This window comes from Physcomitrium patens, chromosome 14 (assembly GCF_059467195.1).
Source record: "Physcomitrium patens ecotype Gransden chromosome 14, ASM5946719v1, whole genome shotgun sequence".
Classification (NCBI taxonomy): Eukaryota; Viridiplantae; Streptophyta; class Bryopsida; order Funariales; family Funariaceae; genus Physcomitrium; species Physcomitrium patens.
Genome location: NC_143423.1, coordinates 10,098,197 through 10,124,427, shown reverse-complemented (window position 1 = coordinate 10,124,427; position 26,231 = coordinate 10,098,197). Strand labels below are relative to the sequence as shown.

Genomic DNA, 26,231 nt, shown 5'->3' with positions numbered 1-26,231 from the left:
GAGAAGAATAATAAATTAGCATTCTTCTCAATCTATTAAAGGCAAGAACTTAAAAGAAGATACATAAACAAATGAGATGAGTATTAAATAGAGTTAACAAATGATTATAAGAAAGTATATATATATATATATTCAAAAAGAAATTGGAATGACTATTACTAAAGATTAAAAAACTAAAGACTCTTGAAACTAGACTACAAGAAAAAAAAGAATTGATAAGAGTGAAGAAAATTTTACTCTTGCCTCTATATATACTATCTAAATAAGAGCTATGTGACAATGTTAAATAAGACTTCTAACATGTATTGACTTTGTTAAATACATGTCTTAACTTGCAAGGCAAGTTTTTTATATGTGCACTACATAGTTAGCTTATTACATATGATTAATTTGTTGATTAAGTTTCTAACTTATTAATCAACTACAAAAATGTATAAAGTCAAAGTAGTGATTATGAACCTTCTAAAAAGCTTTTTTAGAAGATATTATGAAATTAATTTATTTTTATCAACATTTATTTAATCACATAAATAATTATTGGAATAAATATGTATATTTGTAACACATCATTGTTTCAAATTTTAATGAAATGATCAAACCATTGCACCAAGAAGCCTCGCATTAATAATAAGTCTTTATTTATTCATGTTCATCATTAAAGCCTAATCATAATATAGTAATTGTCCAATCATGATATAGTAATTGTCTAATCATGATATAGTAATTGATGCACATATAGAGAACAATATGCACATATAGCTTGCATAAATTGAACAACCAAGTTGAAAAATCCTAATATTGCTTGCTTACTTGTTAGCTGATCCAAATTGTGATATTTGTTTTCTAATGATCTTTGAACACATTGTTACTAAAGTAAAGGGATTATAAGCAACACAGCATGACATGGAATCACATAGAATGCAAATATTGAAACATTCAAGCTCTATAAATAAATCAACTTGTATTGAAGGATACTTGATGCGGCACTACATGGTTGCAATCCAAATTCAATGACTGCAATTGGAAGGTCACAATCGAACTTCTTTCATGCAAGATACAACTTGGGAGGTTAGATTCTATCGAAGTAAACCTGTGAGTTATGAGCTTCTACACATCATGCCAGAGAGCGGTGCTGCATCACTTTTTCCAATTTTGACGAACCACCTGTGGTTCAGAATGGCACCAAAAACAGCTTGTAATGCACCCATCGTCGTTTGTGCAATTCCGGACCACTGAAAAAGTCAGCAGGCAAGTCATCATCTAGCTTCACACGATGATTTCATGAATCTTCATTCCAAGGTAAAACTTCAGATGAAAATGTCAAAGCTATGCACTGTTTGCCACCAGACCCTCATGCTCATGACCCCATGCTTGGGGCCACCACTTGGGTCGCACAGCTTTCACAAGAATATCATGTTGGTTCTCGATACACAGCTGGTTGTTGCCTTCTCTTGCAGACTCTAGCCGTATCATGCCCAGCGCTCTTGGACCAAGCACCGTCGATACTTTACCAACTTTCTTTCCAATCCTTTTGTCTAGAACTTCCGCACCAACTGCAACTGCCGCTTGTGCCTCTGCATAAATGAGAAGAAGGTACAACAGTGAGAAAAGTCCTTTATCACATTCTATATGCATATTACTTATGTGTCACATTTGTCGTGAACCGCGAACACCTACACTGAAGCTACCGAAAATTTTCCGGCACAGTATCTTGTGATTCTTCTTATATTATGCCGACCAATCATTGCCGACTCCCAAGTCCTTCCACAATCTCAATATGAAGCTGTAAGTGAAACTCGCTGACACAATACACGACATCTGGGTGCTGAGCAGCATTTACTCATGGTGCATGAATGGTTAAGTGCTACAACAAAACAACCAAGCGCACGCCTATTAAGGAACTCAAGCAAAACGAAAGAAAGTACGACTAACCTTTTCCATTCGTATCGGTGAAGCTCAGGGGCATGAGTCGCTTGCGAATGACACCTCGATGATGGGTACGGGCGACAAGTTCCTGGCCTACATAACATCCTTTGTCGAAACTGATCGCATTCAGTCCCGCCAGATTGTACTCCAGTGGTATAGCCTCCCCTGAAGTACCAGATCACCAACTTACGTCCATCAAGGGCCACTTCATGGACCTATAGTTGCTGACTGATTGTAAAGTTCACCATCTAAGCATCTGAACGAAAATATAAACATGGACAGAAAACCATGCACAAACCGGATTTTAATGCGAGGAAGTTAAGTTACAATCAACTATAAAGACGTTGTCATACAGAAATCCAAGAGATCCATAAAGAAAATCACAGCACACCTTTGGGAATCTCAGTGGAGCCTTCCGCAACCCCTTGCTCTAATCTCCACAAGAGGTAGTAGTCTTCTTCCACCTCAGTGTTGGCTTCGACCAAAGGTGCTACAAACCCAAATGTTAACCAATTATCAGCACGTAGTGTAGGGCGATGAAAGCGATTACAAACATACGGATACTTACCAAGTATATTACTGCAAACAATAATCTCCAAATCTGCTTTATGTATGAACGTTTAAGACGGATACAGCAATACCTACAAATACTGCCTACATAACATACGACCAGAGAAGCTATACATGCATGGGAGTTTCAATAACTTCAAAATTATGTTTGCAAAGCACAGAACAACTTCAAAACAAAACATGTGACATAAGTGAAGCTATAAATAAAGATTTGCTTGATAATGAATACTTCGATCCCATGGTAGATCCTTACGTGGAGTATGTTTCGAGAAGAGGCCCCGCAGTCCAAGGGTGCTCAGTCGTGGGTCCTTGTACCAGCGCCATTGATTATCATTAACTAAAACTGAACTTGAGGCACTCTCATCCTTGGTGCCTCCATACCCAATCGCTCCACCCTCTGACTCAGTTGTGTTACTTGGATGCTCTGCTAATTTTCCTCCATAGTATTGCCAAACTGAAAGATCTTCTGAGATGTCGTGAACTTGCACTTTCTTCCGTAAAATGTGCCTGTAAGCAGGGAGTCGCAATAATAAGAACAAAACCTCTATTCTGTATTACAAAGCTATATAGCTTGATGGAGGGGACTTCAACTAAATATATCAGCGAAGAAACGCTAGACCAAAAGAAAAATAAATAAAATGCTCGACCCCCAAAAATATGCATGGAAAGATTGATAACATTGAACGAAGTGTATTCATGTGTGTTGTAGAAATCAGGTTCCATTGTAGAAAGATCGGTACTCACGATTGAGCAGCCAGGAGTAAGCGTCAAATGACTTAACACGATCTTGTTTTTCTCAGAAATCAGAACATTGGGCATACAACAGGAACAGAACAGAGATGAGCAATTCATAACCGAAAGAATGATGATACACATGCGTTTAAATCTGTGATCCTTCATTGTTTTTGTGCACAGTAGTTACCCATGAGAACAAGAAAAGAACCTTGTTTTTCGACCACCTAAGATATTAACAGGAATGAAAGGTCTGGGAAGTAGCCAACTGCAACATGAAGATTCTAGGTAAAACATACTTAAAAATCAGAGAGGATGAAGGAAAGACGCACTTCTTCAAGTAGGTAACGAGCTCGACAGCAACGGCAGAGTCGACATCAGCCAACAAAACAGGCGCGTTCCGGCTCTCTCCAGGACCAGATCCAGTACGATCGAGCTTCTCCTCCTCCACATTCGGTTTGTACAAGAATAAATCATAAAGAAACCTCCCCTGAGAATTTAGCATTGCAGTGTACATTGGCGGATGGTAAAGAATGGAGGCATTAACTGAAGGCGGGGATGTCCCACCAGAAGGGCTGTCCTCGAACTTCTTCACGTCATTCGTGATTAAACCCTGCAGGAAATTGAGCACATCCGGCCCATCAAACCTAATCACTGTTCTGGTCTTCAGCTTCGACGCATACGGACCCTTGGAAGCTAATGGGGTGTCCCCTGAGGTTGAACCCTCTGCTGAATTCCCATGAATCCCGGCTACTCGCAATATCGATGCGAAAATAGTACGCAGTCCTGTTGCGGCATTGTGCTTGGAAGGAGGACATAATGCAGTTGAAATCACAGCGCGCCGTCCCGCGAGCATTTTGCTAAGTCGTCTTCTACCCTTTAGGTTAAAGTACGGCTCCACTCTCTGCTCAAGTACCAGCCAACGACCTCGAACTTCTGACGCGTTGGCTGACGCAACTCGAAAATAAATCCAGAATCTTGGCGACCAATCTTGGCGATTGTGAAAAAAATTGCAGTATAAACACAATATCTAGATTCACCAGACGAATGTCTACCTTGTGCACCCTGCAAACTCCAGCACGAACTCAAAATAGCTGTCAACTTCCAAGACCTTCCTCTTTCGTTTCAACCTAAAACCTCACACAATACCTCTAGGTTCAACAATTGAACGAGAACTCACAATTCACAAATTTACACACATGTCAAGGAGTGGCAGACTAATGCTTGGTTCCCAACGGCGCTCCCCGCAAAGACGTCCTTTGGGTGTTGGCACATTCAGCTGACTGCCACTTGGACTTCGAATACGAGAACCTCGTACAGCAACTGGGACAAGAGAATGGGGTTTCCGATGACTCATCACAAATTCAGTTGCCACCGAAGCCCTTCTCTTTCCGGATAACTTTCTTCATACCGCATGCTACCAAACTTATCATTCCTTAGGGTTTTAATGTGTGACATGACATGACGACTACGCTGCTCCAACTATTGTGTAAGGACTTCCAAAGGTCATGATCGCCTACTCTTGAGAATTAACCTTCCGGAGCAGCAAAGAGCCTGCTCATGGAGTAAGAGACTCATGCCGCCTTTGCCATCTCCGGACTGTAGTTCTGGGCCGAGTTGATTTGGTGTTTGAGTCCATTAGGGGAACGATTATAAAGATGACATGGGGAGCGCGAGTGAGGACCATGAAGGGAAAGGAAGAGGCATGACAGTGGAGAGAAAGGAAATGGAGAGTGGCAGAGGCGCATCCATTGTGACGGGGCATTATTGTTCTGCACATACCTTTCCTTTCACCTTCCTCCCCCTTTCTCCCTCACCGTATGCCTCTCATGTTTCTAGCATGTGCACTGTCAAAATGCCACAGAATCGTTTCTTTACTAGCTTAAGTCCCCATGTGTTTGCGAGCTTCTCCTCGCAGCCGGAACTTTTCTGATCGTCTAATCGCATAAGTGTCACCGAAACAAAGCAAATGAAACAGTTTTCTGAACTGGTCGGCTTCCACGTGCAAGCATTGCACACACATGCAGCGCTACGGAAATACACCTTAGCCTCTTATGGCTGAAACAGCAGTAGACACAGAACCAGTGATGGATTGCAAAGGGTAAAGAGAGCTACAGTTCAAGCTTGAGGAGACGGGTAGCACACTGCGATGGACGCCCAGCAGAACAAGGCGCGGAAATGCTTGGAATCAGATTCCATCTCAGTGGAGCAAGACTCGGCTCCAACAACATGTTGCCAAGAAGTCGTCATGGATCCTCAGCTATGGAGTTTCTTCCCTGAAGATTTAGTGGACAGAGTGCTGGCCTGGTTGCCTTTGTCGAGCATCTTTCGGTTGCGAGCGGTGTGCCGGACATGGAACATCATTACCCACACCCGAGGATTCGTGGAACTGTACGCGCTAACGCCTTCATCGAAGGACGCCTGGATCCTGATTTTCGCTGATCGGGGGTATAGAGTTGTCTCCGCTTACATCCCCACGCAGAACAAATGGCACAATATTCCGCTCTCGTTCCTCCCATTTGACATCTCTGACGTGACAGTCGCAGGTGGATTGCTTGTGTTCCGGCTCCACGAAGCAAATGGGGGTTCTAGTGTATGCGTTTGCAACCCCGTCACTAGCTCTTGGCGGAAGCTGCCTCCCATGCTCGGCGGCTGGCGCGATGGCCTCCTTGGTCTGGTCATTGACAAACAGACTTGTGCATACAAAATCATAGTGCGGAGTAACCTAGCCTCCGTGAACAGCAATGGCGCCGTGTTGCGCACCGAGGTCTACGACTCCACAACCAACCTGTGGATTTGCACCAACGGCCTCGAGGACGGGATCACCACAGGATATGCCTATTGCAAAGGTGTGCTGTACTTCATGACCTGGGAAACTCGCAGTGGCGTTTATGGAGTTTACGCTTACAACCTCGAGCAGGGAACGTGGAGCAAAGTGCATGTGCCGATCCCGGATTTCATGACTTGCCCTCATGTGGTGGAATGCCAGGAGCGCCTTCTCATGGTTGGAGGCTTTGGGAGGTAACAAAGCCCGCAAATCCTAAACCCTAATTCACACCAGTCGAGTGAATTCGGTTGCCTGCTCGCCCACTCCGTTTAGAAATTTGTTGTAGAGGTGAGCTTCTTTTGGTACTGTATGGCCATCTATCAAACCATGAACTATATGCAGTTGTCATTTCAGGAGGCCGCACTTCGTAACGGAGGGTATATGTGTGTGGGAGCTGCAGCCTCCAACGCGGGACTGGGTGGTGGTGCAGAACATGCCTGAGGGGTTGTTCAGGGATCTCCTCAACAACTCCAGCCTCTTGTCGTTCAACTGCGTTGGTCACGGCGATCGAATCTTCTTGAGCAATCGCAAAACCCCCCGGTTAATTGTGATCTTTGATTGTGCCGACAATTCATGGCAATGGGTTAATTCCTGCGTCTCCCATGACCTCCACCCAATGTATTCCTGGTTCTCGTATTACCCTCGACTGGATGCAGCCCTTTAGCAGGTGCAGCACACTCTCTGCTATATTGCATTCTATCATGACGCAATGAGGATGCTGGAGGCGAGACTTCGTACAACGGAACGATTCCTGCACAAAATCTAATCGCTGATTTGCATGCCTAGAACAGCTAATGGCGATTCTGGGGCCTATATTTGCAACAAAACATTGAATGGAACAATGAAAATGATTCAGAACACGCGACAGACGTAAAAGGTTATCCCTGGAATGCAAGATAAGAATCCGAAGGTGACCGAGGAAAGCCAAAAGAGAAAATTGCTTCTATTTCTCATTACCGTACAAAAAGCTCCAAATACGGAGAAAGAAGCAAATTTAACTGTAAGATAAGATATTCTTCAAACGTGCGATCGAACTTCCCACTGGTGTCCACAAGCGCACTGATCCGCTCAACCTGCCTTACAGCGGTCCTTGCTTCGGACAAATTCCTGAAATGATGATTAGGGTAGCACTTCAGTACACAACAGCATGTAACGCCACCAATAACCGATACAGCTGTTAATTACTGACACGGTGAGAGGTTCTAAGCTCGTGAAAGAAACCCAATTCAGATGGTTTATACCATCGGAAGCCATGTCTATAAAGTTATATCTGAAGCACAGCATGTGCTACACAAGGTTCACAACCCTCATCCCAGGCAACATTCACACGTAGTTAAAGTGATCCTTGTTGATTCATATGCTGTGCATCCTGAGTCACAACACTTCGACACAAGGTTCACAACTCTCATTCTAGGCAACATTCACACGTAGTTATAGTGATCCTTGTTGATTCATATGCTATGCATCCTAAGTCACAACTCTTCGTCTTCAGCCGAGTGACGGTTGTTATGTTGATTCATATGCTATGCATCCTAAGTCACAACTCTTCGTCTTCAGCCGAGTGACGGTTGTTAGCAGCACACTGCACAGGCAGTACTTTCTCAAGGTTTTCGTCAGTAATGCGAAGCATTGCCCAATTCCCGAATGGTGAGTAGGGTTTGGTCACAGAGCAACTCGACGTCGTCGGACAACTTGTGAAACCGGTGTCGATTTCTTTGTGGTTTAGGTGACGATGGGAAAAGCGATGAATGGTGCTTCGCGTACATCCGAAATAGCGTGTACCGTCCTGGTTTTGGCTGACACGCTATTTTTGACGCACGCCAAAATAGGTCCCTGAGTAAAGTCCTTGTTTGATAGAACTTTAGTTGTACCATAGGGTGCTTCTCTATATACCTTCCCTTGCATATTTGTGAAATTGATAGGCTTTCAAGAATATTACCACAACTTGAATGTTTTTTCTCTGATTTCAATCTCATGCTCTTCAAACAACAAGGATATCTATTAAATAAACCTATCATTTAATTGAATTATATTTTGATAGTCATTTAAAGGATGCAATGTATTAGGATTAAACTTGTATATTTTAAATTTGTGATTAAACTTGTATATGTTAAATAGTGATTTGTGCTACCAACTATGATATTTTAATTTGTCAAGAGACACTTAATTCTCTTGGTTTATATTTGGGCAATTAGAATAAGGAGGCATAGATTAGATTAGGATGCTCTCCTAGTGATAAAAGAAAGAAATTTATTCTTATGTTGTTTTAAGCAATTGCTATAATTATGTCGACAAAGATTCTATTTTATTACAATGCATTAGCATCAAACTTTGTAGACTAGTTATATTAGAGAAGACATGATATTTATATCCAATTTTGTAGAAAAAAATGGATCACCAGCTTTAAAATTTTCTACAAGACATTGTAAGAATTCATTTCTTCTATAGAAAATACATGAAGAACTATATTAGAAATGCTATGATATTGTGTCTTTATTGAATTTTTTGAAATTATCAAATCATTCATTATTATATGTCTTTGCTTTCTTCATTTGTTATCATCTATCTTTGCCTTGTTAGTATCTACTACTGGCTCAAAGTCTTGAACATGGTCATTTTTTAAGTAATTTGATGATAAAGATTTATAATATTAATTCCTATTTTGTACCATAAAAAAGACTACTTGAATACTTACAACCATTTCTTAGCTTAAGAGTAATTTATACCTATATGTGCACCTTCAATAATTGCTAATCTTTGTAATTCATCAACAATCACTTTTGGATTACTCTAGAGCTAATAAATACTACGTACATGGTGCAAATAAAAGAATTATGTTGGCTATCAATCCAACATCATTGCTTTTGAATATATATTATGTAGAATAACAAATAGACCAACTCCAAAAACCTCCAACAATAATGCTCACAACTAAAAGAAGGTATTAAAGACAAAATCCAAAATGCATCATTATTCCAACAATATATATTTAGAATTTGTAAGTGAATCAAAGTAAGTGATACTTATTTGTAATTAATGGTCATAAGTTGCAAAACTAGTATCAATAAAATAAGATTGCACCAAGGTTCAAAATATAAAATATATATAAAAAAAAGATTAAAACTTATAATGGAAAAAAATAAAATTAAATAAATACTAATTCAATTTTCTAAATGAATCTAATTGTCAAACATATAACAATATTTGCTTTTTTGGAAAAATATTACATAATAATGACTAAAAATATGTCAAGTTTAGATTCTATATGCTCTTAGAATGAATTTCTAAATATTAATGCATAAGAATTAAGGACAATATATATATATATATACATAATATTTTTTTAATATAATAAGCAATTTTATTTTGTTTGATTTTTTTTATAAATTGGTGAAAAACTTATCAATGATCATTCATCTAATAATAGATTATATATGAAAATAGGAACAGATGAAAACATAAAATAAATAGAAATAGGATTGACTTTACTTGTTGTTGTAAGTAGCTTGTATCTATCCCTGCAAAAAATCTTCTTTTGGAACCTAATGCTACTAAATTTAATAACTTATTTCTACTTCTATTCCATAATCCAAATACTTTCATCACATCCACAAATCTTGTGGAGCAAGAAACATCTCTTTGCATGACTCTCATAAGTTGGTGTAATAAAACTCAAGTGAATGCGATTGCATCACTTAGTTTAGATTGTTATGACTGTCTTTGCTTTCCACAACGTCTACAAGTATTTGCCTCATAACAAAACAAAACCATGCATTCATTGTTGTACTTCTCTAACTAACAATTGTTTTAGTACATACATCCACTTCAATCACACATTTGATTTGTTGTTAATTCTAAATCTTGTCATAGATAGTTAGTTTTTTTTTATTTTATTTCAAATAATTTTTTAATAATTTTTAAAAAAAAATCATACAATTTTACCCTGTTAAGCTGATCCGTTATGGCAAAATACACCAATTAAAGCAAAAAACATTATCTAAAGCAACCAACTAATAAAATTTAACAAAAGTAGTTTCTTATCAAGTAGTAATGTACAAATGCAATAAGGATCAATCTGGTAAGCAATGGTGGTTGATATCCAAGATGTCATCCCTTCCTTCTTCTATCACCTTGATAAAAAGCGGTGCACTATCCTTTCACTAATTCTAGTACCTCAATCCTTTAGCATTGCAACCAAGCATCATGTCTCATTAGCTTTTAGTGTTGCATTATATTATAGCACCATAGGAGCAACCAACAAGACAATATCCAAAGACATACAAAATTGTAGAAATAAAATAATAATTCTTATATAACAATCTATAAAAAATGAAGAAGAGAAAATTCTTTATCACCTACTTTATTTTCATTTGTTACCCCACAAAAGTTAATAAAGAGATGATTCTTGTCAAATGAAAGTTGAAGTATCTAAACACCGATAGTTAAATTATCTCTCATACTACAAAGAAAGAATCTAAGAGTCCAAGTATATAGAAAAAACTCTACACTTTTTTTAATGGCTAAGTTACCATATCCAAGAAAAATCATTTAAGAATGAGCTTTCTATCTTAAAAGTATTTATAAGACTCAACTTAATAAGAATGTTAGGTCAATGAGGCTTTTCTACCTAAAACCCTCAAGTCTTAAATGACACTTATAAGGTCAATCAACATAAAATATTAAGTTGATAAAAAATCATTAAATTAAATTAAATAACATTCATCCAATTTGATTTGGTGCTAAATGCCATGTTACATAAAAAATATCTTTAATAATTTAAAGATCATTTTATGATATTTAATTAGAATCTATAAAAAACCAAAATTGGCAAGCAATTTTTTTCTTTTTTAATCCTATTATTTAAATTAGATATAATAATATTTTAATAAAAATAATTTAATTTAAATTAATTTATGTAATATTTTTTACGATTATTTTAAAATATGATACTAAAGAATAATAATAATAAAAGTCTAGAAACAACATTAAAAATAGACTTAAAATTTTTAATGTTTTAAAAATTGGTTTGACATATTTTAAATTTTTCAAATAGTCTTTTTAAGTGTATTTAATAAGTAATTATTAATTTTTAAAATTTAAATTTAAATAAAAAATTATGTACAGAATCAAAATTAAATAGAATTTGAATATTTGAATAAATTTATTTAATTATTTTTATGTATAATGTATATGTAATTTAAAATGAGATGACCTGGAAATAAAATTTAAATTCAAATTTTACGGTTCTTATATATCTAAAAGCCTATTATAAATATTATTTTATTGGTGAAAATAAGTAGATTTTGCAAGTTTCTTTTCTTTTCTTATTTCTTGCAAAAGATGAATGATTATTTAAATTAGGTGTATCTAATTGATTAAATAATTTAATTTAAATAAATTTAAAATTAATTGACTAGATTTTCATTCAAAAAGACACAAGTTACTATAATTTATGATTTTTTAAAATATGAGGTCTACTGTAGAATTTTTTTAAAAATAGGTGTACTTTTAAAAAAAAAATCAAGTTTATTGATTAATATTTTTCTTAAAAATTAAGATACCCACTTTTTAAAGTTAATAATGATTCTTTGCATCAAAAGACTTATTTCAAATTTGAAATTAAAATATTTCTAAAATTATCATCAACAAAATCTTATATATTTATTTTATATTTTCCAACATACAAGAAATCTTATCTTTAAATCTTTGCATTAGATTCAAAGAAGTTACTAAAGTTACAAGTTATATATTTATTTATATATTAATTAAATTTAAGAATAAAGTTAAAGTATTATATTTTTATTTCATTATATTTGATCGATATAATTGGTAATATAATAAAATATTTTAAAATTAAAAAACATACATTAATACTTTAAATATATATATATATATATATATATATATATATGTTGATTGCATTTCATTATTATGTCCAAAAAATTTAAATTCCAAAACATAGTACAATAAAATTATATTTTGAATATCACTTTGAATAAAATAAAATCTTAATATTTAAAAATATATTAGTAATTTCTCAATTATTTATTAAAATAATTGAATACCTACAATAGATACAAAAATTATATTTTTAGTTTAACTTAATTTGTATAGTATTTATACACTAATAAGAATTTTTATTTATAGTTATATATATTTTTTGTGAAATTTAAATATAAAATTATAATATTATAATTACTATTTTTAAATTTATTATTTTAAATTATTATTTTAAATTATTATTCTTGTATCTGATATTTTTAATTTTTTTTTACAAAATTTTTTTTTTAAAATCGTAGTTCAAATTAAAATACTAATAAAAGAAATACTTACTACTATAAAAATTAGAAAGAACATTAGATACAAGATAAATAATAATAAATTGCTTTAATTATTTTAAAACTTGTAGTAGCAAGACCAAGGTTTTTTTTATATAGACTTATTGTTTATATTATGAAAATTAGGTTCTACAAAAGCTTCCAATAAATATTCTAAAAAATTTAAAATATCTTATTGATATAAAAAATCTATTTTTTAAAAAAAAATGCAAGAGGTTTAGAATGATATTAGATGATCATAAAAAACTAATATTATTTTTAAGAAGATTAAAAAAAATTAAACAACAATAAATGGTTTAAGAAACTTACAAGAAATTTTAGAATGATCCATATATATATATATATATATATATATATATATATAAAGTGGTACAAAAAATTACAAGACTAAATATGTATTTGCTATTATGATTTATTGTATATTTGTAACAAAACCAAGAGTTCTATTAAAAAAATAGAAATATTTAATTTTCTTATTACTTATAATACAAAATTTTAATAAATATTACTTAAATTTTCATTCTTTATTTGAATTTATATCCATAATAATTTTGTCAATACTTTAATATTATGCATAGTTTTTTTATGTTTTCAATAAGTCCAACAACATACAATAAGAATGTACATTGTACAACTCAAAGTTAATACCAAAATTAAGATTTTTTTTACATATTGATTTATACTATCTCTGTTTTCAGAATATTTGACCATTATTGTATAATAAAATAATAAATATATTTTTTTAATAAAAAAAAAATACATCTTCCAAAAAACCAAAAACACATAAGTTTTATTTTATTTTATTTTTATTTCAAATCAAATAATTTTTCAACACTTACTTTATTCTATTTAACTATTATATTGTCTCATAACATAACATACATGACATACATAAAATAACAAAGAATATAATATCATTTAAAGTAAGCATATATATATATATATATATATATATATTACAGAGCCATTACTAAATTAATTATTAAATTTCTTTCTCTAAGAAGTTGTATTTTAAAAGAAATAATTAATCAATATCCTTGAAACTATGTTTATATTTTTTAATTTAAAAGTTTAAGCTTTAGAAGCTCCTTGCATAGCTTAACATAAGTGCTTCATATCAAGAAAGTTTAAAGTTTATGTTTAAATCACTGTAGTAACTACTTTTAAAGTCCCACAATAATTGTTAATTAATTGCTCATATTCACCATATTGTTTTGGAGATTTAAGGTTTTTGTATAGGCTAATCTTATGTTTAGGCTTTCTTTTGGCTACATTTTCTTTAGCAAATCTCTTCACCCTTAAACTATAGGTTAGTATATTAAGCATACATGCTTAAAAGAATAAAAGATCTCTTTAAATTCTATATTTAAAAAAATCATCTATTACACATGTTCATTCTTCCCAAATCTAATTTAGAGGTTGATTCTTAATTATCCAACAACCTCAACATGATTTGACAATATAAAGACAAGTCACACAACAAATTTCTATTATTTCTTTTAAATATTACATTTTTAAAGATAATTCTTTGTAATTTGCCCTTAATAAATTCTCTATATCCCGATCCTCATTCTTTGGTAGTATAAACAAAGTTTAACTCACGATGTTGACTTCTTTGGATCCTCAATGTGATTACAAAGTGTTAAAATGAGACACCGAACCACTAAATTGAGGTATGAGTATTCCTTGGAGAGACTTTCTCAATCCACATTTCACACCCCTGTTGCTGAAGCATTCTGGTACAAAACAACCATAGTTTATTAATTTCTTTAAATATTATTTATTTTTTTGTTCAAATATATGTTTTCGTTTCCTTCCTTTTTTCGCAACAAACTGCGCCCTTTTACGTGTTTTTGCCATTGCTGCGACCTCAAGCCATAGTAGACATTGGCTTATGGTTGCGAGGGTCTCTGGCTTCACCAAGTTCGGGTGAATGTGTTCGGTAAATGGACACTGTTTCGGAAACATGGCAATCCTTTTGTTTGTTGGATGTTAAACCTTCTCTGCATCTCGGTCTCATCTTTGCCGCATGCTCTGCAGCCCTTTCGATGCGCAGCTCCTCAATCTGACGTTTGTGCGCTCGTGTGACAGCGAGAAGTCGACTGAACAGTAGATGGCTGATAGATTGTCTTTCTGGGTATGCATACTTTTGGGTGTGCCAACATTGTATGCTACTGTTGACTTGATATCCCCAATGTGATGGAAGATGTCAGATTCGGTAGCGTTTCGATTAATCAGCTGGTGATCGTATAACAATTGATTGAAGTGTGATTTCATGGCTGCAGAGGTTGTTGCATTAACTTCAGAATTCCTGCATTGGAGATTTTGGGTTATGTATCATTTCTCTTTGATGAAGCTCTCAGAATTACGAGAATCACGACAATGCTTTGTAAGATTTTGAAACCTAAGAATTCTTGTTTCTTATTAACTCTCACTTCTTTCTGTCCCGGAACAGATAATTACTTTCATTACAGAGGCGACCCTACTATTGAGTTACTTCCCTGTAGTCTGCCCAAGTAAATGTTTTGCAGCATTCATACTGCTAGAAGAATGTGTATGCATACCAGGGATTGTAATGTGTCTTAAGGTGCATTTTCATGAGCACCGAGCATTTGTTTCTGGAATGTGCAGGAAGAGTATCTGAAGAGGTCACTCGACCATCTTGAGAAACACTGGCACTTTAGGTCAAGTTCGTGAGGCACGATGAGGGATGCCGTTACTAAGGGGAAGGAGATGGGTGCACGGTATGCTGGCTCACAGGATCTCGTGCGTGTGTTCAACCGTGCCCTTGAGCTTCTAAGCAGCAATGCTCTGGAGAGTGATCAAGAGCTTCTGGAGCTTGTGAAGAAATCAAAGCGCGAAGTGGAAAAAGAACCATCCGCTCCTCCTATTAAAAAACCACGTGCGACTCCACTTTCATATTCCCACAGAAGCCTTTGCATCCCTCTTTCCCTGTTTTCGCCTTAAGTTGGATTTCATTTCATGAATCGTTCATATTATATCTCTTTGTGCTCCTTTCCCCGTCTTCCTCTACTCTTGCCAGTGCTAGAAAAGTCATGAAGTAATGGGTGGATCAATGATCTTCAGCGACAAAAAGATAAAATAATGATTCAGTCATAAAGTTGGAATCTTAGCAAAGCCACGTTAGACTTGGCTTTTGCTGTGATCCTAGGGCAGGGCAATCACCTAATGAGGACAAGACTGTTGTCCTTTAACGTCGCAGCACATTTTGTGCTCGCTGTCATTTTCCACACCTTGGTTCATGAGTTTCTGTGAAGCCTATAAGTACGTAGATGATACTTTCATCTCTATCGAAAAAAGAAAAAACAAACAAAAACAAATAAAAATAAAAATAAAAATACGGGGACTACAAGTGCAGTAGATTAAGAATATAAACTGCTTCTAAGAGGGATGAAAATTCTTAGCAACGTTGAAGTTGTGCAGGTCGAGGAGCTTCAGAGGTTGGTGACTTCCAGGCCTTGGGGCATCGCTCCAACTTGGCCATATTCACTGGTGACCATGTAAGAAAATTCTCGTCTCCCACATTTCCTTATTCCCAGACTCTCTGCCTAGTTTGCAATTGGTATTGATTGCCATACGAATCAAATTGGACTCCAGGTTTATGCGACTCTTCCTTGGTAAATTCTTGTGAAGTGTGTTATGAGTCCTGATTGCCAGAGAATTGATAAACTTGCACTGATTCCAACAAACTGGATGCCTTTTGCAGGGAAGCGGGCAGTCCGGGTCTGGAAGCGAAGGCACGCCTGCGCAATCCACATCCGGAACCAGTGCTACCGTGGCGCATGTGCAGGTTCGCCCAATTCAAGTAATACGGCATCCTGGACGGGGAGGTGGAAGAGGCGAAAAACAGAAGCGGAGTAAGGGTACTAGGTAGGATTGCTTTATATAAAAAACAGTAGGAGTTTCCTATTTTGTGTGCTTCCTGGTGGATGTTCTGAAACCTGCTTCTGGCTCATCAATAGAGATGCTCAACTTGTAGATAACATTTCGCTGCATTGTGCGGTTAAAACCTCAAAAATGCTCATGAAGACTGCAAGTCTCGACGATACAAATATCGGTTTTTACAAATGGCATTCTACTTCTTAAATTATCCACTCAAGGTGTTTCAAACAATGTCAATTTCGAAGGAAACTTTCCAGACGCTAACTATCAGTTTGAGACCTTCGAATTGAAAATTCAGATCACAATGGACTACACGGACGCTATAAAAAAATGTTTCGAAAATAGACACCACACTGCGTATTCCTACTCTCTATCCGTACATCATGTTCTTAATTCTACTCACTGTTGGTTTTCAGTGTACGCCATGAAGCAGTTGGTCATTTGGTGCACGTTATCTCTTAGCTTTCACTCTACGCATCATCAGCGGTAACAATTATGTGATAAATGCTGGACGCGTGGTCAATTCGCATCCTCATACCTCAAAAGTTTGCTCCCCTCCGTTTATGGTGCTACACTGTGGGTATTGTGTTGCTTTTCGTTTGTTTCACTGCTACTATGGTGAGTGCCGATGAGAGCAGGAGGAAGACAAGATTCTCAGTGTTTGAAAATGGTTTGCCTCCCAAGGCTCTAAACAACGTCCCTCTTTAGGTGAGTTTTTCAAGCAAAACACACGGCAGTGTAGCAATCAACCTCTGCGGCGACTCGTAACACATGAACACTGTTGTTTGACACATGTGTGTGCTGAGGTTGGAGTTGGCTCCTAAGCCGGCACGTGTCAGTAGTCCTCTCTCAGAAGTTTAAATGTTACAAAAGTGCAACGCATTCAACTTTTCGGGGTTTTGGATGTTGTAGTGCCTCTTACACCAGTTCGACCAAAGCAGTCCCTGACCTCCTGGGCTGTCATTCCTCAATAGTAATTTTGCTAGTTCAGCACTTCGAACCGATTTACAGCAAGGGTTAGTACTTTAACTTCCAAATTGGCTACAATTCCTGTCGTGCGCAACTTATATGTCAAACATGTTGTTTGACTCTTGCTGTTCTCGGCAAGCTCGTAAGGATCATTGCTCTCGTATTTGGAGGCATTGACTGCGCTGCTAAAAAAAACAGCTTGCTTCTGCATGAGAAAACAAAGCTGACTCGAGCACGACTACGAAATCCACGGCACTGGTAAGCTTGCTGGTCAACTGTTGCTAGTGGCATTCTCCAATTTTGAGAAACTCAGGATGTGATTCGGAAGGTAGTAGCGTCCAGTTCAGTGGGTTTCTGAGCTGAACTTTAGATTTTGAGTGTGTCTTCATCTTGAAATTCGGTTTGAATTCTTTTCCACTCCTATATATTGCAATGCTGCAAAAAAATATCAATGCTTCTTTGATCTGTGTTCAATCTCCATGGTGGGCTACCTTACCTAATTCCTCAAAACAAGATCACTCCAAGATTGCCATCCATTGTAAGGAATAGTTTTTGACAAGCAACAAGTTTCATTGATAAAATTTGATTGATAAAGCCACACAAGCATGTGAATTATTGAATAGTAATCACAATAGTGGGCTATTTTTTTTGTGTTTTTTATTGAAAAAAAAAAAAAAAAAAATAGAAGTCACAACACTTAGCATCAACAATGTTGTACCCAATAGAAGTGTGGACTAAGATGACTCTCACTTCCAACACTCTTAATTCTTTACTTATAATTAGAGTGTTTATTTATAGTCATTTTCATCCTTCTTAGCTACATCCAACTAAATCTTAAATTCTTCTTAACCTAGTTACCACCTAGAACCTCAAACACCTCAAGCACATTAGCCTATATGCCTTAGTACCTTCACAATAACCAAGAAACACACACTTTGTACTTTTACATCAAGTTTGGACCTTATACAATCTCGTGTTTTTGCATATGCAATGCAACCAAAGGTCCTCACATAGGAAATACAAGGTTGTCTTCCACTCCAAGTTTCTTGTGGTGTCATTGATGCAAGAGCACTTATTGGACACCTATTTCTTGTATACACTATATTCACCACAACTTCCATCCAAAACTCATAGCTAAGGTTTTGTACATGAAGCATGCTCCTTGCCATCTCTACAATGGTTCCATTTGCCCTTTCAGCAACACCATTTTGTTGTGGAGTATATGGAGTTGTAGTTTGTCTAGCAATTCCTTCATTCTTCAAATAAACATCAAATTACTTAGACATGTACTCACCATCCGTACACAGCACCTTGCTCTTACATTCACTTTGTTTCTCAACAAGTGCTTTAAACTCTTTAAAGCTCCAAAAGCATTCACTCTTGGCTTTAAGAATGTAGATCCAAATCTTTTTTCAATAATCATGAATGAAAGTGAAAAAATACCTTGATCCTCCAATACTACTTGTGTTCTTCATAGGGTGTCCATATCCTTCAAAGAGAAGCAACTGCTGCTACTAGGAGAGTACTTCAAGGAAACCAAGAGGATGGTCAAAATGACTTTCTTGGATTCAGCCCGGATCAAGTACCTGGGCAATTTAGGATGGCAAGCCCTTCTTCTCAAAATCACCTTCTTCAATTTCTCCGCCACACCATATACCTATGTCAGGTCCGTCCTACCTCTAAGCTGGCTCGCTGCCTAACGCCCCCCAGCGGGCTCTACCCCTCTCTTACCTCCTCTATCACTCACCCAACTCTCACTACCCTGCCCGATTCTCCCAACGCTTATCTTGTCTTTTCACGTCTAGCAGAGTAGTGCATGACAACGGTGTCCTCATCATCGACTCCAACAAGGTAATCCTCGACGTCACCGGCCTTCCGGATCAGTTCCGCAACCTAGACCTCAGGCTCTCTCTCCACGGTGAGTTGCGAGTGTTCCCTCCCAGCACCATCTCCGATGAATGGGACTTCAAAGGATGGGTTAACCTGGGCGTGGCTGTGAATCTCCCTCCGCCGCTGTCGCTGATCCTGGAGGGGTTAGTGACGAGCGTGGGCAACGAAGTGGTGGACTGCATCCTCGGCGCCATGGAGGCCGCGGTCCTTCAGGGCATCATCGACGACTACGACGCCTGGTCCGCCGCACGCAGCCCCATCGCGTCTTTGTCGTGACCGCGGCTCGCGGCCATAGGCATCCTGCCCTGGAAATTGGATGACAATTGCATATTTCTCATCCTTATTAACGGATGAAAGATAATTCATCCGGGGTGAAACCCATACCGGGTCTGTAGCAGTATTCTCTTTCCTGTTCGTGGAGTTTTAGTTAATTGTCGTTATTCACTACGCTCCATTTAATTTAATTTGGTTTTTTTAGTGCACTTAATTCGGTGAAATCTACAGAACCTGGTTTGCCTCATATATCAAACCATGGCCATTCTTGTAAGTCTGTATTGTGAGAATAATCGTTACTTTTGCATGAATCCACACCAGAAATGAATGAATAGTTTACTAACATAATTGTTTGTATTTTTAAATTTTGGGAATATAAAAATTATTAATAGATGGTTTTTAAAAACTAAATTTTAAAAAAATATTTTGGTTTAAATTTTAACATTGTCACATTTATTTGCCACAGAGAATATTTGAAAATCTTTGGATGTAGTTATGTTTTCAAGGACCACAAAATTAAATGAATTGACATTATTGTTATCAAAGAATGAAGATATAATTTATAATTGAAATCATTGTTTATGATAATCATAAATCCTCATCTTTGGATTCATTAGCAAGAATGTAAATCATTTAAAGTATGGGCACAATACAAATGAGACTATATCTACAATAGTATGAATGACACATATAGAAATAAATAATCAAATATAAATATAGTGTTATGCCCTTAAGGATATGGTGTTTCATAATTAGAGTTATAAACATAAGAAATGTCAAGACAAAAAAACATGAAAATTGACATTGTTTTCTATAAAAGATGATTTATGTAACTATTTAGTTGAAATATGATGAAATCAGTTGCAATAACTCACTAAATGTTTGATTAAATTCATAAAAAATTAAAAGTGGTGATATATTGTTTCCATCTATCTCATAGTTTATCCTGGTAATTTCACGCACTCTTGTTTTAAGTCTTTTATTAGTATTATGATTCTTCTTGTATCCATCATCAATCACTTCTTGATGTGTATGTTGTTTCATAGACATGTTCAATGAAATTGATGCTAACTATTAAAAATACATTATGTAAAGTTCAAATCTCGCTTATTTCTTCCCATTAGAAGGTTGACAGAGTTAACCCAAATGTCAAGCTGAATGCTACACTGTGTTCTAATCCAATGCTTTTACATTTCGGAATGATTCTCTATCTTTCCATCGGTGATGCCTACTCGCACGTTTACAGACCCGAGACAGGTTGTGAGAGCCTTCCCCTTCGCAAATCAATCACTGTTTATCTCTTGAGAATAGAACCACATTTTCCCTCATAATACAAGAAAACCCAACCATGCTTGCGACAACTACGTGATACAGCTCCATTATGTCATAACAATAGAAATAATGCAGAAACAAGTAAACCACAAGTTGCCCATGTCAAGTAAACAATAACAATCACAGGTCCACTGATTACAGAAGAATTTTGCTAGAGAAGAGAAGATCTGGAACATAAATCGTAAAGCTCTTCGAATCAGTTTATCATGTTGCAAAATAGCAGATTTTATCCATTGGATTAGAGTTTTGATATTTTCTCTATGCCAACAGGAAATGGCACACACTAAAGTCACAAACATTTCACATCCCCAGGCCTACGCCTTCCAAACGAAAGGGACCTCCACTACATGAAACTATCTTCGAGGTAGACTTGGTTGCATCAAAGACTGCCTTTTCCCAGAAGAGTTGACTAGACAGTTTAAAGCAAACTATGGACGGAGATGACAAGTATGGTCCTGCAAGTCTAGCTGTAGTAAGCAGTGGAGCACAGCTCGTTCGCCCTCGCAGATATATTAACAGATAAAAACACCGTGTCTCAGAAATTTAATCTTGAGAATCCTCTCAAAGCTCCACCAAGGGATCGGATCAAGAAACATCCAGAAAAATAATCACTGGTCGAGATAACGGCTGACTGCGTTTTGGAGGTACTTGATGCCTGCGTTCATAGCACGTGAAGAAACTACCCCCACTCAAGGCAGAATAAACCGCACAGAAGACAGTCGGTACAAGTGACAATAAGGTACCCAAACAAAATAAGGTGCAACCTTCCCGTCATGAATGTGGGTGCGCCAACAGCTTCACCCACGAATAATCAGTCATGCTCAGCTTCAAAGTCACATTAGCAGGGTCACTTTCTGCAAACCAAAAAACGGCCGTGTCGACAGTCAGGACTAACATTTCCTTTCAATGGAGTCGAAAGTACGAATGCACACCACAACCGCAAAACGAGTGAACCACAGACCTGTACCCAGGGTATATTTAGTGCACCTGTAGCCGAGTACAGAAGTTGACACATGGAAGATGTGGTCTACAACGTCGACATGTAACTAGACCTCGAATAACGGTTTACTGTCCTAAGAGCACAAGCTAAATAAAAATAGAGGAGTTTGAATAAGAGCTATAAAACTCTGGAGGAAATATTTGACGGATTCTTGTGAATATTCTGCGACAAGGATTAAGTACTCACGTTTAGAAATTGATCGCTGTTATCAGTTCACAAAATGATGCAGCCGCAGTCCTGCACTTACAAGTCCCAAAAGAAACTTAAAAAGAATACAAGTTCAAGCACGATTCAAGACAAGCCCTGACCACTGCATTATTCTCCAACAGAACCTGCCAGCAAATACAGTCAAGATTTATGGCACGAATGTAACAGTAAAGTGGACAAAGTGCAAAGCCCTTCACATAAACAGCAATGTGGTTTTGTGGATTACTCGATGACAACTGATCGAACATTTAAAACAGATACCCATACTTACCGGTTGACTGCTTTGCTTTTTGTCTCTCGATCCATTAGACTGATTGTGCTTGTCATAGCTCTTCTCATGAGAAGACAGCTGCTCGGTATTCAACTTCGGAATATGCACCGGGCCACCCTCTTTCTTCTCATTCGAAAGCTTCTGAAAGATCATGGTGAAACCATCTCCAGCATTTGGATCTTTCACATCCCAAGCTCCGAATGCCGGCAATGCTCCCCCTTTGGTTGGCTACCCACGCACTCAAAGTCCAACGCATAAGTGATTTACTACAAATGTGAAGATATGTCTCGGTAACAAAAATTTGATAATATAGCAGTCATTTGTCCAGATTTTGACGACGTACTTCTACCAAGGGCAACCTCTTACCGGCTCCTCACGTGGTCCGGCTGGCCTCATACGAGGCTTGGGAGCACCTGAACCTAACAAAGAACCTTCATCCCCTCCAGAAGGCTGTCGACCTCTTCGCTCCCAAGTGGGTGAGGCAGCTCCGCGTCGATTTTCGCGTGCACCCACCCTATTTGCATGAGGATGTGCAGGTGAGCGGTCAGTATGATGACTGGAGCCATCTCGATCAGTATGGTTTGAACCATCCCTATCAGGACGCGTCGGGGGACCTTCAGCTCCTCCACGAGCTGCAACTACAACATAGAAGAATGAGGAGTAGGATAGTAAAAATAGAATGGCCAAAAATAACACCACAATCCTCGACATTCTACTTCTGAATACAATATATAACTCTTTCAGTACCATGCATGACTAAAATTTACTTCTCGTGCATATAATGCATTTATACGAGAGTGGACAATCCTCGAGATGAACGATTGCATAAAATTTAACTGAGAAGAATTTCCTAACTGAGATGCGAAAGTACTTAAGACATCTGGTTTCAATGAATCACATAGTAGTCTATAATCTAGATACTTGCAATGTGGACACTAGACATCTCCAAATGTCGAATTGTTTTCGTCTATAGTTATTTTAAACCTCTCAATACAGGCTCGACATCACCTTAAGGTCCAGGCAAATCTCCCAGTACCCCACTAAAACGAGTACTTTAACAACACATAGCGCCTCCAGTGGAGAACGGCATCGCAGGCAGAGAGAACAAAATGATATTGAGGTAATACAATCTTAACACTCGCACTCTAAAAAGGATAGCCTCGGTGTTGAAAGAAAATCACTGAGGAAAATGTAAAAGGCTTACCGCCAACTCCACCAGGAGGTTTGCGGGCAGGTGCTTGACCAGGATATGGTGGTTGACGACTCGGAGGGTCGTTCGATCGGCGCACATCTAAATCTTCACGGCTGGAGCGCCTTTCATGTCGTGGACGATTCTCATCTATTCGATCAAAAGTATGACTAAAGTTAGAGGAAAACTTACAAAGGAGCAAAAAAATAAAGGAATTCAATCAGCATTTTGTATCTTCGATGAGTTGATGAGGACATTACCATGACCACGAGGAGGACGTTCACTATTTCGCTGAGAAGGAAGCGGGGGCATATAACCGTATAATCCAACATTTTCCGCTGGATCATTGGGATTGATAGGCTTCCCATTCTTTCCCGTGCGAGCTTGATCGAATACTGCAGTGTAAGCTGCACCGGTCCCTGCACCAAATTTTGGAACATTGGGACGCTGCACCAAAGTCAGATAAAATGCGTGAGACCAGAAACCCAGTGAACACTCTGAAGCAATTTGAGAAAAGAGTGCAAAACTCTTTCAAAACTTAGATACGCAAAATACAGGACTGCCAACAAGGCATGCATAACTCACCGCCATGAGAAGATTATATCAGTTTATTGCGCAAGATCCCTCTCTCTCCCACCTCCCTGCATAGAGCAAGATGCGGAATAACTCAACTACTGAATGATTAGGTCGAATAACACACCACGACTTACGACCGTTCAACAAAGTAGCTCTTACGAGGAAAATGCAGCAAGAGAACTCTTGCTCCATAAATGAAACTCTCTAATACTGCATGTACTAGGAATGACTCCATTATTCTTGTTTTCTCACTAATGGTCCAGTCACTGCCCTCAAATATACGAAAAAACACTAAAAAGAAATGGTGTTTTCTTTCACTCAAAGGCTCCAGCTCATATCTAATCAGAACTTTCAACAAGACACCATCAACAGGATTCTCGCAGCAATTAAGTGGCCATACACGCAAATTGGTCAGCTCTGAGTGTAATCGGAGCCACAGTACCTCACACGATCTTCACGAAACTTGTCTTCGGTATTCGTGAAGTTTAAGTTTTAGATTCAAAGTTGATCAATTACCGTATAGTTCGTCACTGAATATCACAAAAACTAGCAAAGTTGATTACACTAGACGGAAAACCCCTGCTAAAGTATAAATAAGTGCCCAGCTCCCGATCCATTTTTACACATTGTTGAAAAGCGAGCCTCCTCGAACGGCATTTCCCACAAACTAAAGGCATCATTGCTTGCGCTTGCAACAGAAAGATCTAGACGGACATACAGGACTGACCACCCACAACTGTACTCAAAACCCAACAACAAGACAGACCACGCCAGTCATTCCAACTATAACACCCCACACTGAAAGGAACCATAGTGAACCCAACACCCGCTCTCGTCGACCTCAAGATCCACAGCCTCAGATCTCGTCCCAACGCTAGAATTTCCACTTAGCATGTCCGCACAACACGTCCCAAACCACACCATTGTCATCACCAACATCCAAAAACACGCTCCTTTACTCCACAACTCAACACAGCGAGGACAAGGAGCTAAAGGAATGACTGAGAAAATCCCACGTCGGGAGCACTAAAATCACCTGGATCAAGTCAAGCGACCACTCAACCTCAGCGTCAGTCCCTGTGCACTGCGTATTCGAGACGCCGTTTCTCGGGAACAAGGCTCGAATGAGAGAGAGAGAGAGAGAGAGAGAGAGAGCGAGATCTGGAAACAGAAGAAGACGGAGGGGGAAAGAGAGAGCAGGAGAGGGGGAGAGAGGTGCGGGAAAGCAGATGTGCAGACGGGACGTAGCCTTGTAGTAGTAGCAGTGGAGGCAGAGGAGGAGGCAAAGGAGGAGGAGGGAGGAATGTAGGACCTCGTTACCTGGCAAAAGGCAGCTGCACCTTCGCAACGCCGAAGGGAGGGGGGAAGGGAAGGGAAAGCTCCAGCGATGGCGCCAGCGCTGCTGCTCCAGAAACTCTGGGTTAGCCCCCGCCACCTTCGGAAGGGAACCAACCAACCAACCAACCAAACTCCTCTCTCACGCTCTCACACTCGGTTCTTCACCCAACGACGACGAACAAACGAACGCGCGTCACGTCGGGACGACGTCCGCCAGTGCCGACGTACTTCTTCATCCTCGTCATCCGTTTCGTCGTCGTACCACTTTCCATCGCCACGTCATCACTGTGGAAACACGTTCGTTGTAGAACACATGCTGATGGCCTTTACAATCAAACGTGAAATCGCCAATTTTCACCAAATATACCTCTTTATGAAAAATTTCAGTTTTTTTTTGTTAGTGATATTCATCTAACAAAAAAGAAATGACCTTTAGAGTTGATATGATTACCTTTGGATTTGATATGAGTATAAGATTGGAACTAAAAAATCAGTAGCCATTTATTGTTAATTTAGTTTGAATATGTTAAAATAAAAATTTGAATATATATATATATATATATATATATATGGGAATGATAAAGCAACCCAAATTTTTATTAAAGCAACCCACTCTATCTTAACTATCATTGCATCCCTATTTTCAACTGTTTCTTGTTCCCAACCATTACTAGAGACAAGAATGAGGGATTGGAAATGTTGGGAATGGGGACAATGGTTGGAAATGGAAGAATGGCTAGGAATGAGGATAGGATTGAAAGGGTATAATGATGGTTTAAACATGTGGATCAATTTAGTAAAAGTTTAGGTTGATTTAACATTCCTTTATATTCATAAAAAAAAATAAAACAACTTAGATATAAGATAAAGAGACAAATATGCATTCTAAT

At 37.6% G+C, this 26,231-nt stretch overlaps 4 protein-coding genes across 14 annotated transcripts; 2 read left to right on the top strand and 2 right to left on the bottom strand.

Moving 5' to 3' along the window:
- Positions 1-946: 946 nt before the first annotated feature.
- LOC112291529 (putative transferase At4g12130, mitochondrial) lies at positions 947-4,751 on the bottom strand. Of its 3 annotated transcripts, none has more exons than XR_002972448.3 (6): positions 3,561-4,527; positions 2,750-3,003; positions 2,318-2,416; positions 1,933-2,091; positions 1,678-1,761; positions 947-1,574 (listed from the first exon to the last, which is right to left on the bottom strand). XR_002972448.3 is itself a non-coding variant. In XM_024539074.3 (6 exons), exons 2-6 carry the CDS (start codon positions 4,082-4,084, stop codon positions 1,327-1,329), a joined length of 1,284 nt encoding a protein of 427 aa, XP_024394842.1. In that variant the 5' UTR covers positions 4,085-4,293; positions 4,428-4,751; the 3' UTR covers positions 947-1,326. The 3 variants fall into 3 exon arrangements, 2 of the variants coding, with proteins under 2 accessions (XP_024394842.1, XP_024394841.1); XM_024539074.3 differs by lacking the exon at positions 1,678-1,761 and having other exon boundaries at positions 3,561-4,293; positions 4,428-4,751; XM_024539073.3 differs by lacking the exon at positions 1,678-1,761 and having other exon boundaries at positions 3,561-4,751.
- Positions 4,752-5,377: 626 nt separating this feature from the next.
- LOC112291837 (F-box/kelch-repeat protein At5g15710) lies at positions 5,378-7,359 on the top strand. Its single transcript, XM_024539749.2, has 2 exons — positions 5,378-6,249; positions 6,410-7,359. Exons 1-2 carry the CDS (start codon positions 5,378-5,380, stop codon positions 6,717-6,719), a joined length of 1,182 nt encoding a protein of 393 aa, XP_024395517.1. The 3' UTR covers positions 6,720-7,359.
- Positions 7,360-13,930: 6,571 nt separating this feature from the next.
- Positions 13,931-16,509, top strand: LOC112291183 (uncharacterized). Of its 5 annotated transcripts, XM_024538281.3 has the most exons (6): positions 14,200-14,335; positions 14,485-14,530; positions 14,679-14,782; positions 15,025-15,295; positions 15,838-15,914; positions 16,121-16,509. In XM_024538281.3, the coding sequence occupies exons 4-6, from the start codon at positions 15,097-15,099 to the stop codon at positions 16,286-16,288; spliced, it is 444 nt and encodes a 147-aa protein (XP_024394049.1). In that variant the 5' UTR covers positions 14,200-14,335; positions 14,485-14,530; positions 14,679-14,782; positions 15,025-15,096; the 3' UTR covers positions 16,289-16,509. The 5 variants fall into 5 exon arrangements, with proteins under 5 accessions (XP_073394622.1, XP_073394623.1, XP_024394049.1 ...); XM_073538521.2 differs by lacking the exons at positions 14,200-14,335; positions 14,485-14,530 and adding an exon at positions 13,931-14,066; XM_073538522.2 differs by lacking the exons at positions 14,200-14,335; positions 14,485-14,530 and adding an exon at positions 14,007-14,132.
- A 4,419-nt stretch (positions 16,510-20,928) lies between these two features.
- On the bottom strand, positions 20,929-25,466 carry LOC112291936 (RPM1-interacting protein 4). 5 transcript variants are annotated; one of them, XM_090255853.1, is made up of 9 exons: positions 25,040-25,169; positions 24,446-24,533; positions 24,013-24,068; positions 23,688-23,874; positions 23,443-23,577; positions 22,605-22,870; positions 22,239-22,466; positions 21,947-21,997; positions 20,929-21,614 (listed from the first exon to the last, which is right to left on the bottom strand). In XM_090255853.1, the coding sequence occupies exons 3-8, from the start codon at positions 24,016-24,018 to the stop codon at positions 21,974-21,976; spliced, it is 846 nt and encodes a 281-aa protein (XP_090111979.1). In that variant the 5' UTR covers positions 24,019-24,068; positions 24,446-24,533; positions 25,040-25,169; the 3' UTR covers positions 20,929-21,614; positions 21,947-21,973. The 5 variants fall into 5 exon arrangements, with proteins under 5 accessions (XP_090111979.1, XP_090111978.1, XP_090111981.1 ...); XM_090255852.1 differs by lacking the exons at positions 24,446-24,533; positions 25,040-25,169 and adding an exon at positions 25,324-25,466; XM_090255855.1 differs by lacking the exons at positions 24,446-24,533; positions 25,040-25,169 and adding an exon at positions 25,324-25,460 and having other exon boundaries at positions 23,688-23,846.
- Between the last annotated feature and the right edge of the window lie 765 nt (positions 25,467-26,231).